At 44.3% G+C, this 14,242-nt stretch overlaps 1 protein-coding gene across 4 annotated transcripts in view; it reads left to right on the top strand.

Annotated features, from left to right (window-relative positions):
- Positions 1–10,579, top strand: part of nop14 (NOP14 nucleolar protein homolog (yeast)) — a 76,849-nt gene extending 66,270 nt beyond the window's left edge. For all 4 annotated transcript variants that reach the window (XM_059974150.1, XM_059974148.1, XM_059974147.1 and 1 more), the window contains exons 16-19: positions 287–434; positions 1,547–1,665; positions 3,410–3,565; positions 8,520–10,579. In XM_059974150.1, the coding sequence (XP_059830133.1) occupies positions 287–434; positions 1,547–1,665; positions 3,410–3,565; positions 8,520–8,619 (523 nt within the window). In that variant the 3' untranslated portion in view covers positions 8,620–10,579. The remainder of the gene's footprint in view (positions 1–286; positions 435–1,546; positions 1,666–3,409; positions 3,566–8,519) is intronic.
- Positions 10,580–14,242: the final 3,663 nt, after the last annotated feature.

Here is a 14,242-nt window from a genome sequence, read left to right as displayed (position 1 = left end):
TTGTGGGTTGTTGACACAATGATGCGTTTCACTGTATGTTTCAGTGCACGTGGTAGCATACCATGAAGCTAAACTTTGTAGATGTCACTATTGTAAATTATTTATGGTCTCCCGAGCTGGGAGAAACACTCAGTGTACACAGCCTTTGTAGAAATGCTGCAAGAAATCCAAAGCAGGTCGCGTCTCGGTACAGAACAGCAAATGCAATGGGGTTAGAACGGTGGTTCAACACTCTACATCATTTGTATCTCCTCCCAAATCTGATCTTCTGATCCTCCGGCTAAAGGTTCACCTGTGTGGCCATGTGCTTCAATCTATGCAAGAAGTGCTGCTCCTTGTACAGGACACTACCGGCTTTTCAGGAGATAATTCAACCACTGGAAAAGCTTCTCACCTCCCACCTGCCCATGAACGATTACCCAGCTCAGCTCCAGGTAAGGGCCTGTTTCAGTTTCTCTCTGAGTGCCTACTGCCCAAGTTGTTGATTGTACACTATTACATTTAACACAGAACAGTCCTGCGCAGTATATGACCTTTTAAACTATTTTAAGGTCAATCCCCTCTCCCATAACCCTCCATTTTTCTTTTATCCATGTGCCTTTCTAAGAGTCTCTTAAATCTCCCTAATGTATCTGCCTCCACCACCACCCCTGACAACATATTCCAGGCACCCTCCACCCTCTGTTTTTTTTAAACAAACTTACCCCTCACAACTCCTTTAAAATTGCCCTCTTTCACCTTAATGTATTGCTTGTGGTATTAGACATATTCAACACCTGGGACTGGGGCAGATGAGATACTGTCCGTCTATTTCATAATCTTACAAACCTGTGTCAGAGCTCCCCTCAGCTTCTACTGCTCCAGAGAAAACAACCCAAGTTTGTTCAACCTTCCGTTATAGCACATGCCCTCTAAACCAGACAGCATTCACCCTCTTCAAAGCCTCAACGCAATCAGAACTGCAATCTCCATTTCTAAACACTTTACATTCTGTTTTCATTACCAGGTCACTGGGTACTGCTCCTCCAGTTCCCTGAGCCCAAAGCTCTGCAACTTGCTCCTTCTCTCCAGATGTTTGGACATGCCTTGAACCCCAATAGTGATAATTTTTTACAGAGAGAGATTGCCTTTTATTTGTCACATGTACGTTGAAACAGAGTAAAATGAGTCATTTGTGATGTGCTGGGGGCAGCCCCTTAGTGTTGCCATGCTTCTGGTGCAAGCATAGCACGCCCGTAACTCACTAACCCTAATCCGTATGCCTTGGGAATGTGGGAGGAAATCGGAGCACCCGGAGGGAACCCATGCTGTCATGGGGAGAACGCACAAACTCCTTTCAGACAGCTGGGGAATTGAACCCCGATCTTCTGATCACTGGCCCTGTGAAGTGTTACTCTAACGTGCTGCTTGCAGGCATCTCTCCATGTTCTCATGTGGTTTGTTAGATTTTGTCTGGCTTTGATCTTGTGGAACAACTGAGGATATTTTACTGTGTTAAACCATGTGAGTGAAATTTGTTGAAACCAGTTTTATTCTGAATCTGCAGGAATTGTATCATGAGGTCCTGAGGGAAATAAGAGACAGGCCATCCTGCTATCAGCCACTCACGTTCGAAAAGAAGAAGCCTGTCCCCTTAAGATTCTTCACACCTAAAATAGTTGAAGTGTAAGTATGCAGGGTCACGCGTCGTGTTGTGAAGAGCAGTGGCTGAATTACAGCTGTATTGAAGACCGCAACACAATTCAGCTTCTGGGTAAAACTGAACTATTCACAGAGTTATCAAAGTATTCAGCATAGTTGCAGTGCTGACAAAAAATAGACTTTGTGTTAATCCTTTTTCCTAACACTCAGTGTTACATATCTGCAGAGCAAGAACTGCAATGGAGTAGCATGGTTAAATATTTTTATTGAATAATGTTGTTAACTATACATGCTGGGAAACTAGTAGTAAGGGAGCGACAAACCGGGCCTGCCGAGATGAAACTCGCGAGCTTGCCACATTCTCACAACGATCTGATACAGTAGACTACATCCTTCACTGTAATCAGCAGGTATATTTTTAAACGGTATGACATCTGCCTCCCCCACCCCTTAATGCAGTGCGTTCTGGAACCCTTTTGCTTTGTTGGGTAAAATGTGTTTTACTCAAATCTCCGCCAATTTGATTACCAGTCAACATAAATCTGTGCCCCCTGGTTCTGACTTCCCTGCAGTGGAAATGGGTCATTTTAACTGGCCCTGTCTGGGCACCTTGCATTTTTATTTGTATACATTTGCAGCCTTTGGAACAACATATAGTGCTTTCAAAGAAGCTGTAACCGTGAAGCAATGAACAGACAATAGAGCTGATTTCCCCAGATGAATTTTAATTCCAATATTTCTTTTGAAATAGAAACTTCGTGGGCAGGGGTTCCCAACCTGGGGTCCATGGACTCCACGATTAATGGTAGTTGTCCACGGCATAAAAAAAGATTGGGAACCCCTGATCATGGAGGGAAAGTGCATGAGTAATTTGAAATGTAAAATCAAAGACGAGGTTGCTGTCATGTGCACAGGTGAGATGAAAACCTTATTTGCAGCCTCATCACAGGCACGAGCGTCAGGTAAGTAGCATTCACAAGAAAAACGGTAATTAAACATAAAATGTACATAGTTTTTACTGGAAAGAATTAGAACAAAAGAGAACTACAGAGGTTCTACAGGTGCTGGAACACACTTGAAGCACTCATTAAGTCAGGCAGCTTCTATTGGAAGAAAATAAATAGTTGCTGTTGCCAGCGAAGGATCTCAGCCCAAGGTATTTATTATTTATTCCCCTCCATAGATGCTGTTTGACTTATTGGGTCCCTTCACCACTTCGTTTGTGTTGCTCAAATAAAGCACAAAGTCCATTTTAGTGCAAAATGGTAACTGTCTTGCTAAACTGTAGTGATTAGGGTTGTGCTGGTTAGTTCAAGAACTGAATGGTTGAAGGGAAGTAGCTATTCTTGAACCTGCTGGTGTGGGACTTCAGATTTATTTACCTCCTGCTTGCCGAGTAGTAGCTACAAGAATATGATGTGGCTGGGATGGTGGGCATCTTTGATGATGGATGTCACCTTCTTGAGGCAGGGCTTCCTGTAAATACTATCGATGGTGGGGAGAGATGTGCCCGTGATGAATTTGGCTGAGTCCACTACTCTCTGCAGCTTCCTGTGTTTCTGTGCATTGAGGTTGTAGGAAAGGACCTAATAACCTTAGGTTATCCAACGCTAGTTGAGGCCAGTTGTGAGTGGGCTACCTGGTTTGGAGATTTTGAGAGTTCATTTGTGAGCTCTCAGTTAATGGAAGGGGCCCACAATATTAAAAAGGTTAGGTGCTCTATTTGGATGTTCAGGATTATAACAGACTATAAACCCTTTGATTCCAGCACGGACTACGGGAGAAAGCGAGGCAGCACCCAGCAAGAGAGGGAGCGGATGAGACTCATCCACAAGCACAAGCGGGAATTCAAAGGAGCCATCCGGGAAATCCGCAAGGACGCACAGTTTCTGGCCAGGCAGAAGCTTTCCGATATAATGCAAAGGTAAGGATTCTGCAACATTGCTGTACGCTGGGAACAGAGGAAAGTCTTCTGTTTTTCAGTGGGGTCTTCCACAACCTTGTCTTGCCTCAAAGTTTCTCTCAGCCAGTTATGTGCTCATTAGAAGAAGAGCCTTTATTAGTTGGTTTAATACTGTCACAGGTTTCAAGGCACAGTGAAGAACTTCGTTTTGCGTACCGTGCATATAAATCTATGTTGTGTAATAACCCAGATCTTATTAGGGATTTGAGAGGGAGAAGCAAAACTCACATGCATCAGTATTGCAGTGGAATAAAGGGAATGACAGAGGCATGAGAGAGGAGCTTGCCCAGGGGGATTGGAGGAGGATACTGTCGGGGATGACAGCAGAGCAGAGATGGCTGACTAATTCACAAGGCGTAGAATAGATATATCCCACAGAGGAAGAAGTTCTCAAATGGCAGGGATAGGCAACCGTGGCAGACAAGGGAAGTTAAGGACTGCATAAAAGCCAAGGGAAGGGCATATAAGGTAGCAAAAGTGAGTGGGAAGTTGCATGATCAGGAAGCTTCTAAAATCCAACAAAAGGCAACTAAAAAAGCTCTAAGAAGGGAAAAGATGAAATATAAGGACAAACTAACCAGTAATATAAAGCAGGATACCAAAAGTTTTTTCAATATAAAGAGTAAAAAGGAGGTGAGAGCTGATATTGGACCACTGGAAAATGATGCTGGTGAGGTAATAATGGGGGACAAAGAAATGCAGATGTACTTAATGGGCACTTTACATCTGTCTTCACTGTGGATGACACTAGCAGTGAGCCAGAGGTTCATGAGTGTCAGGGAGCAGGTGTGAGTGCCATTGCTATTACAAAGGGAAAAGTGCCAGGCAAACTGAAAGATCTGAAGGTGGATAAGTCACCTGGATCAGATGGACTACACCCCAGAGTCCTAAGAGAAATTGCTGAAGAGATAATAGATGCATTGGTCATGATCTTCCATGGTCCCGGAGGACTGGAAAATTGCAAATGTCACTCCACTCTTCAAGAAGGGAGGAAGGCAAAAGAAAGGAAATTATAGACCAATTAGCCCAACCTCAGTGGTTGGGAAAGAAATAGAGTCTATTATTAAGGATGAGGTTTCTGGGTGTTTGGAGACTAATGATAAAATAAGTCAAAGTCAGCATGGTTTCTGTCAAGGGAAATCTTGCCTGACAAATCTGTTAGAGTTCTTGGAGGAAGTAACAAGCAGGGTGGACAAAGGAGAGGCAGCGGATGTCATTTACTTGGATTTTCGGAAGGCATTTGACAAGGTGCCGCATATGAGGCTGCTTAACAAGGTAAAATCCTATGGCGTTACAGGAAAGATACTGGCATGGATAGAGGAATGGCTGACAGGCAGGAAACAGAGAGTGGGAATAAAAGAGGCCTTTCCAGTTGGCTGCTGGTGACTAGTGGTGTTCCTCAGGGGTCAGTATTGGGTCAATATTTTTCACATTGTTTGTTAATGATTTGGATAATGGAATTGATAGCTTTGTGGTAAAGTTTGCAGATGATATGAAGATGGGTGGAGAGGTAGGTAGTGCTGAGGGGTAGGTAATGCAATTGCAGTAAGACTTAGACAAAATGGAAGAATGGGCAAAGGAGTGGCAGGTGGAATACAGTGTTGGGAGTGTTGGGGCAACCCTCTAGTACAGAGGTAAGGAAGATTTTTTTTTAGTCAGTAGTGAATCTGTATAATGCTCTGCCACAGACAGCTGTGAAGTCCAAGTCTATGAGCATATTTAAGGTGTAAGTGGATAGTTTCCTGATTGGTCAGGGCATCAAAGGATATGGTGAGAAGGCAGGTGTAAGGGATTGGGTAGGATCTGGAATCAGCAATGTTGGAATGGTGGAGCACTTGATGGGCTGAATGGCCTTATTCTGCCCCTATGTCTTATGGTCTTATAATTTCATCACAACCGTACATTGCATTTATTTATGTAATGATGCAGGACAGACCCTTCCAACTTACTGAGCTGCACTGCCCAACATCTACCTATTTAATCCTAACCTAACCGCTGAATAATTTACAATCACCAGCTAACCTACTGAGAAAACCCAGGCGTTCACAGGGAGGGATGTACAAACTCCTTACAGATATCAAGCTCCAAGCTCAATTCCAATGCCGTCTATATTTATGCGCTGTAATGGCATTGCTTCTCTACTGTAGTACAACTGGAAAAACAATAACAGTGTCACCACTACAGAGAAAGTGCACTACAGGCATTCAGGGCGTGGTGTGGTGGAAACTGGCCTTGACCCTAGTGGTATGTGCTCCAGGGCTTTTGTATCTTCTGCCTGATGGGAGGAGGGGAAAAGAGAGAATGACAGGGTGAGTGCTGTTTTTCCTTTACTGAGGCACTGAGAAGTATGGGCAAAGTTCACAGAGGGGAGGATAGTTTCTGTGACATGCTGAGCTGTGTTCACAACTCCCGCGGTTTCTCGCAGTCGCGGGCAGATCGGATGCTGTACCAAGCCGTGCTGAACTGGCTAGGATGCTTTCTGTGGTGCGTCAGTAAAATCGGTGAGGTCCCGAGGAGGTGGAGGCACTGGAGGGCTTTCTTGAGCATGGTTGCAACATGTTTGGACTAGGACAAGCTGTTGTATTGTTCACTCATAGGAAGTTCAAGCTAGGGACTCTTCCAGCCTCACATCATTGATGTAGACGAGATGATGTGCACCACTTTCCTGAAGTCGATAACCAGCTCTTTTGTTCTGCTGAGAATGAGGAAAGGCTTATTGTCACGATGCTATGTTACTGAGCTTTCTGTCTCCTTCCTGTGACCTGCTTCATCATCTCATGAGATGAGTCTAAGAGATAATCTGTCCCTTTCCTGGTGAATGGTCTGGGACCGCTGTGTTGACTACTTTCCTGCATAAATGCTGTATGACCTGCCGAGTTCCTCCAGCATTTTGTGAATGTGTGTGTGCGTGCATGCACTGATCTAGATTTTCAGCATCTGATCCATATTCAGTATTATGTTTTCCTTTTTACTGTCTCGTACTAATATATAGCATGTTCTTCATTGTATGTCTGTACACGTGACAATAATGAATCAATTCCAGTTTGCAGATCCAGTGGATTCTGCAGATCCTGAAACCTCGAGCAGCATGCACAAAATTCTGGAGGAATTCAGCAAGACAAGCAGCATCTGTGAAGGGAAATGAACAGTCAGTGTTTTGAGCAGAGACCCTCCATCGGGATTGGAAAGGAAGGGGGAAGGGGAGGAGTTCAAGCTGGCAGTTGAGGGGGAGGAGGAGGAGGTGAGACGTACAAGAAGTAAAGCGCTGAGAAGAAGGAATCTGATAGGAGATGACAGTGGGCTGTGGAATAACTGGAAAGGGGGGAACCAGAAAGAGGGAAAGCTAAAAGGGGGAGGGCAGAGCAGAGAAGAGAGCGAGTAGTTTCCAGAAACCAGAGTAATCCGTGTTGGAGCCATCATGTTGGAGTAGGGTGGAATATGAGGATTTTTCTCTTCCTCCAAACCTGTGTTTGGCCTCATTGTGACAAAAGAGGATTATCAGCAATTAAAACTGGTTTGATTTTAATTGTTGATAATGATTCTGCTGTTGTTGTTAACACCTCCAAGAGTCTAGTTTTAAAGAGTGATTAAGGATTAGCTTTATTTCTCACATGTACATTGAAGTGCATCACCTGTGTCAATGACTAACACAATCCAAGGAGGTGCTGGGGGCAGCCGGCAAGTGTCGCCACGATTCTGGTGCCAACGTAGCGTGCCCACAACTCACTCACTCGAACCTGGATGTCTTTGGAATGTGGGAGGAAACGGGGGCATCAGGAGGAAATCCACGCAGTCACGGACAGAGCATACAACCTCCTTGTAGGCAGCAGTGGAATTGAACCCAGGTCACTGGCACAAACTACTTGTCCTGCTGCAGTTCATCTCTCCCCTCACCCCTCTGATGTTCCTTCTGCCATCTAAATTTTCCTTTTCTATACTTGAAATCTATTACCTCTAACTTTTACAGTTCCAATGAAGTCAATTGCAAGTTTATTACAACTTGTGGCTCGTAACAAAGAGCAATTTTATGACGTGCTGCCATGAAACAACATATTCCACCACATACGTCAGTGATTCTGATTCTTATAACTTAATCTTATTAACTTCCTTGCCAATGGAAATTTTACATATGTGGCTCATTGAGGCAATACTTCTCCTTCACTTCCATCAACGAACATGACTTCACTCACTTCAGCGCTGAACTGTTCCACAACCAATGGACTCTCTTTCAAAGTCTCTATATCTCATGTTCTCAGTATTGTTTATTTACTTTTGGTACTTTTTGTCCTTTTTACAGACAGGTTGTCAGCCTTTGTATATAATTTTTCATAAACTCTTAATATATTTCTTACTTTTCCTTTACGTGCCTGCAAAAAATTGAATGTCAGGGTAGTAATATGGTGACATATAAGTACTTCGATAATAAATTTATTTTGAACTTTGAATTCGATCACTTAATTGGGTCTGGGCTCAGAAATACCTCGTGGGGTATCAGTAAAGTCAAAGTTTAGATTATTGTGGCATATTCAAGGATATGAATTGACATTGTGATGCAGTGGGCACGCTGAATATTAACTGGGAGTCAACTGAAGCTGCTTGCCTGAGTGTTCCCACCTTTTTCCCTTGCTTCCGTTCTTTTGTTCTGTTGAGATACAGCGTGGAACAGCCCTTCGAGCCGCAGCGCCCAGCAGTACGGGTCTTTGGACTGTGGGAGGAAACCGGAGCATCCGGAAGATACCCACACAGTGTTGGGGAGGACGTATAAGCTCCTTACGGGCAGCCGCGGGAATTGAACCCGGCTGTAAAGCTTTGTGCTAAAGGTGTCCAGTATCTGGGGGAATATTGCCTTCATTTATCAACTCAGTTCTGTTTGTGTCACGGTCAATTGATGGCCTTGTTTGCTGTTACCTTGCAGGGACTCGGAGAGGAAGAGGAAGGTCCAGATGCTGATGGGCAGCCTGGCGACTCAGGAGGGCGAGTGGAAAGCCATGAAGAGGATGAAGAAGAAACTCTGAAAGCATCCTACCTGCTGCTGGAGGAATGGCCCAGAATTGAGATTAAACCTTGCTGCCACCACTTATTTAACAAAGCAACGTGTCCCAAGGCACTTTGCGGGAGTGTTCGACCATGCGAGTCTAGTAATGCAAGGTTATTAAGTAACTTTTCTGTCATCTAACCGCAGCTAAAGCCCTTATGTGGATGTTGTGGGTATCAACACATTTTATAGCTCTCTGCTTAGTGTCATCAGCGGTCTGGGGGGAGGCAGCCTTGCTGAACAGCTGTCTTACATCAAGGAGGGGAAGCCTTGTTGTTTTTAGAACTTGTACAAACCAGAAATAAAGACCAATGGAGTATAAATTCCACAGCAGATAAAGACAAGCTCAGAGCAGTCTGCTGTTGAGCTAGATTTATCTTTTCCAGATGTTGCTTCACCAGCAGATACACACACGGGGATTCTGCAATTGCTGGAAGCCTTGATCAGCACACATAAAATGCTGAAGGAATTCTACAAATCAGGCCACTTCTACGGAGAGGGAAAAAACAGGCAACTTTTTGGGCCAGGATCTTTCTTCTGGAATGCTGAAGCTAGCAGTCGGAGTCCTGATGAAAGGTTTTGGCCAGAAACGTTGACTGTTTTTATTCCTCAAATGCTGCCTGTCCTGCTGAGTTCCTCCAGCACTTTGTGTGTGTTTTATTTCACAAGCAGTGCAGTTTTATTTCACAAGCTGTCGCAGAGGATTAATCACTGTTTCCTTTTTTTAATCATCTGGTTCATCTCGTTACGATAACCCATGGTAGGTATTTAACCAGGCACAGGAATGCAGTGGACATTGCAGGGTGAGTGAGCTCCCTTCTGCAGCACACACAGAGAAGGTAATGGCAAAAAACGAGTAATGCACAGAATGCATTGGGAAATAGGGTGCATTTATTGTTTGTTTTGGGCCAGCTGTCACAGATAATCTGTTGTAAATGTGGTGTCCAGAGAGAACTTAAGAAGTAGAAGCAAGAGTAAATCATAGGGGGCCTCAGTATTGTGGTGATCAGTGTGACACTATTACAGTTTGCGGCATTAGAGTTCAATTCCAACGCCTTCTGTAAGAAATTTGTATATCCTCCCTGTGAGCGTGTGAATTTCCACTGGGTGCTCCAGTTTCCTCCCACAGCCCAACAACCGGTTAGTAGATTAATTAGTCATTGCAAATTGTCCTGTGATTAGGCTATGGTAAAACAGTGGGTTGCTGGGCAGCGTGGCTCACTGGACCAATATCTCGAATAAATAGAATAATTTTGCTCTGCTATCGGACACTTTTTTCCTTATCCTTCACTTCTCCTGATAAGCAAAACTGTCAGTCCCAGTCCTGAATGCACACAGTAATTAACCAAAAAACTGCACCTCCCTGAATAAAATTCCTCTTCACCTCCGTCCTGTTTATTTGACATGTTATCCTCAAACTGCATGTACACATGCACACTGCACTCTCCACACCCGTTTCTGGTTTCTCCATGCTAAGGAACCCGCCTCTTGACTTCTACAGTAATAATCTCCCTCAGAACCTTCGCATCTCAATGAAGTCACCTCTCGTTCCTCTAAACTCCGGGGACTTTACATCAATCTTACTCATTTCTTAAAGTTCATCCCCGTCATTGCTGGATGCATCTTCTACACTGATTCCACGGCAAATGTAACTTCACTTGGGTCTAGAGACCCAAATCTCAGTGTGATCGAACCTGTAAGAAAGACTTGAAATGAGGCACCCATTTCCAACTGAACATTCTGGCTGATAAGTTGAAACAGCTTCACCACAAACCATCTCTTCTAATAAGTACTGTTTATTAATATTGTTATAAAGCCATCAATTGATTACAGTTGTATGATAATTGAAGTTTTACTGTCTTTACACTATGTAACATAGAACTTGAACAGTAAAACTTATCACTTATTTTTGTAAAAATATAAATAAATGTGACTGATGGAATTAATCTCTCTTGCATTTTCTTTCATTCATAATTCAGACACATTTAAAACACGCTCATGTTCGTGGTCTTCTGCTGCTGTAGCCCATGAATTCAAGGTTCGGCGTGTTGTACGTTCAGAGATGCTCTTCTGCACACCACTGTTGTAACACGTTCCCTTCCTTTCAGCTTGAACCAGTCTGGCCAGTCTCCTCCGGGTGCTGCAGGTTCTTCCCGCATCCCAAATACATGCAGGCTGGTTAGTTGCTTGGCCAGTGTGTGTGGGGAGAGGTGAAACACAGGAGTGTTGCTGAGAAAGTGGGAAGAATAACAAAAAGAGTAGTGTAAATAGATGGTTGGCATACACTCAAAGGGCTGAAGGATCTCTTTCTATGTTGTACCTCAATCTTGCTCCAACACCTTGAGGCACTGGTGTTGGCCTTGGCAGTAACATCTACATCCTGTTAATGGATAGTGAAAACGAACCATGGTCTAACTGCAGGACAGGACAAACTTGAAGGGATGAATGTCCTACTGTCCTTCTGTTCCTGACTGGAACATTCTTATACCTAAAGTCAACAACTGGTGGTCTTTTAGATTGGGTAGAGACATGGGCCTTAAAACTGAATCCCGTTGGCTGTAGACTCGGGGCTGAGGTGGGCCAGGGTTGAGTCGGGGATCAGACACGATTTTATTTAGCTGGCTGCTAGGACTGAGCCCATTCCTGTGCCCCAAAACCTGAATAACTTCACTTTCTCTCTCCTCCCTCCCAAGTCTTCATGAGCTTTCTGAATTCTGCAAAGAATTGCCACAAAGCCCGAATAGTTTTGACCTCAAAACTCTTGATTCCTGATGCAATGACTATATCTGATTCTCAAGACTTGAAAGGAGAGTAAGTCAGTACAGAATTGTGCTTTATTCGTGCAGCTATTGGCTTTCCTGTTAATTACCACTGCATTTATTTGATCAGAATTAGGTTTAATATCACTGCATGTCGTGAAATGTGTTGTCTTTGTGGGAGTAGTACATTCCAATACATAATGATAGAAAAAACATAAGCTATATAAATATGTATATAGTTAAATAAGTAGTGCAAAAATAGAAAATTAAGAAGTAGGTAGTATTCATGGGTTCAACATCCATTTAGAAATCAGTTGGCAGAGGGGAAGAAGCTGTTGCTGTATCAATGAGTGTGTGCCTTCAGGCTTCTGTACATCCTTCCTGATGGTAACAGTGAGAACAAGGCATGACCTGGCTGATGGGAGACCTTAATGATGGATAACACCTTTCTGAGACATCACTCCTTGAAGGTGCCCTGGATCTTACAGAGGCTGGTGCCCACGATGGAGCTGACAAAGTTTACAAGTCTCTGCATCTTATTTCAATCCTGGGTAGCCTTCCCCCACCCCCCACCCCATACCAGGCAGTTAGAATGCTCTCCATAGTGTACCTGTCATACCCAATTTCCTCAAACACCAAATAGAATATAGCTGTTGGGTCCAGGATAGATCCTTAGAGATATTAACACCCAGAAACTTGAAATTGTTTGCTCGGATGTAAAAGCACAGTATCCTGGTACATGTGACAGTGACAAGCCAGTAACAATATACATGGAGTTACTGGCCACGTGTGCATATAAACATATATGTGCTGCTATTACAGACGTGTATGTAAACTGATCTCCACACACACCTCTTTTCAATGATGACTCTGCAATGTATTACACCTTACAAGTCACAGCTGTACAGAGAGGGATCAGAAAAGAAGGAAATCCCTTTAGATTCAGATTCCAATTTATTTATCATGTGTGCATTGAAACATCAAAACATACAGTGAAATATCTCCTCTAATTCCCCCCACATCCCTGTCCCTAAACCCTAACAGCCCTCTCTGTCTCCAAAACTATCCGTACAAACCTCAAAAAATAGCAATGCCTGAGCGGAGACTGCTGCTTGGTGCTGTCCGGTGAGCTCCGTTATGGGGAGGAGTTTGCTTATCCAGACGGTGAACCTATGGAACCTGTTGCCACAGATGGTTGTGAAGGCCGAGTCACTGGGCTAGGAAAATCTATTTTGCACTGTGTCTCTCAACAAATGAACATATATAGACAGAAATAAAGTGGAGGCTGATAGGTTCTTGATTAGTCAGGTGTCAAAGGTTACGGAGAGAAGACAGGAGAATGGGGTCGGGATGGGTAGTGAATTAGCCACAATGGGACGGTAGAGATGACACAATGGGCCGAATGGCCTAATTCTGCTGTGTTGCGGATCCATGAAGAACTTCAGCCAGCGATGGAGAAGGTGATTGGGGCAGGGAGGGGATGGTATGACTGGTGCTATACATTCCTGCCCCCCCCCCCACCTCTCCCAAATTAGTGACATTTGGATGTTCACCCTTCCTGTTCAGTGAAGGTCAGGAGATTGTTGTTTGGAACAGAAACATAATCTCATTGCTGGGGATAGTGATGCCATTCCTTCTGGGTCTCTCCACATTGTTATTGCCGCCTGTATAAAAGCCAGAACAATGTCTGTTTTGCATTACAGTTAATGAGTCACAACTGCAAAATCACTCTACAAAGCTGCACATTCACACACTTGGTGGCTGGGCTGTTAATTGGGCAGCTGCCTGCATTCCAAATGCACAAATTCTCCCTGAAGCTCAGTACTGTGCAAAAGTCTTTAGGTACATAAATACAATATCTGGCTAGGGTGCCTAAGACTTTTGCACAGTACTGTGCAAACATGGAGCAGAGAGCAAATTTGTTAATCTGACAGGAACAAAGGTGTTGGGAATGGTGAGGATGGAACGCCGCGGGAGGGGTGTGGGACAGGTGGCAGAGAAGGAAAGCCGGTGGCATGGGTGCACCCACCCCTGAGATACCAGGGAAGGTAATTTGATTCTAAACAATTGGTTTACTGATTATTACAGGATATCTCTCTGGTCCTTCCCGCTCCCTCTCCTCTCTCTTCCCCTTGATTCCCAACCATGATTTCCCTCTCCCTGCCCCCTTCCCACTCTCAGTCCACAATAGAGACCCATATCAGAATCAGGTTTATCATCACTCACATATGTCATGAAATGTGTTTTTTTTGCAGCAGTCCAGTGCAATACATAAAATTACTACAGTACTGTGCAAAAGTCTTCGACACCCTAGCTATATGTACATGAATGTGCTTAAGGCCCAACCAAATGACCCCTGACCCTCTTCTGGCTGCTGGAATAAAGCTGGGGCTCGGAGGAGTGGGAGAAGGGGTGGGATAGAGAGGGGCTCCACAGCCTTGTGGGTGGGGTCTCATGATCTTCTCATCCTCGCTGCCCCTGGTGGCCACCTCCCCGGCCCACCCAGCGGCATCTGTGAGAATGTTACAACCACACTGTAACTGTCCGGGCATTTCTTAAAATTATTGCATGTGATGACTGGGCCTGGGTTGACACTCCAAACGGAGACACACTCAGACTGCCTGCCACCTGCTCTCACCCCCACCATCTTGCTGACCAGGCTCACCCACGGCTCTATTCTGCACCTCCCCATCTTACACATGACAGATTACTAATGAATTCATCTTTCCTGAGGTTAATACCCTTTGCCCTCTCTCTATTAGTGGATTTTCTCTGGGACATGTCAAGAAATTCCTTTTCTCCCTTCCAAGGGACTCTCCCTGCATTATTTCCTGCGTCACCTAC

Source organism: Hypanus sabinus, chromosome 7 (assembly GCF_030144855.1).
Source record: "Hypanus sabinus isolate sHypSab1 chromosome 7, sHypSab1.hap1, whole genome shotgun sequence".
NCBI classification, from domain to species: domain Eukaryota; kingdom Metazoa; phylum Chordata; class Chondrichthyes; order Myliobatiformes; family Dasyatidae; genus Hypanus; species Hypanus sabinus.
Note: the sequence above shows the minus strand (reverse complement) of the source record. Positions and strands in the feature narration are given on the sequence as shown.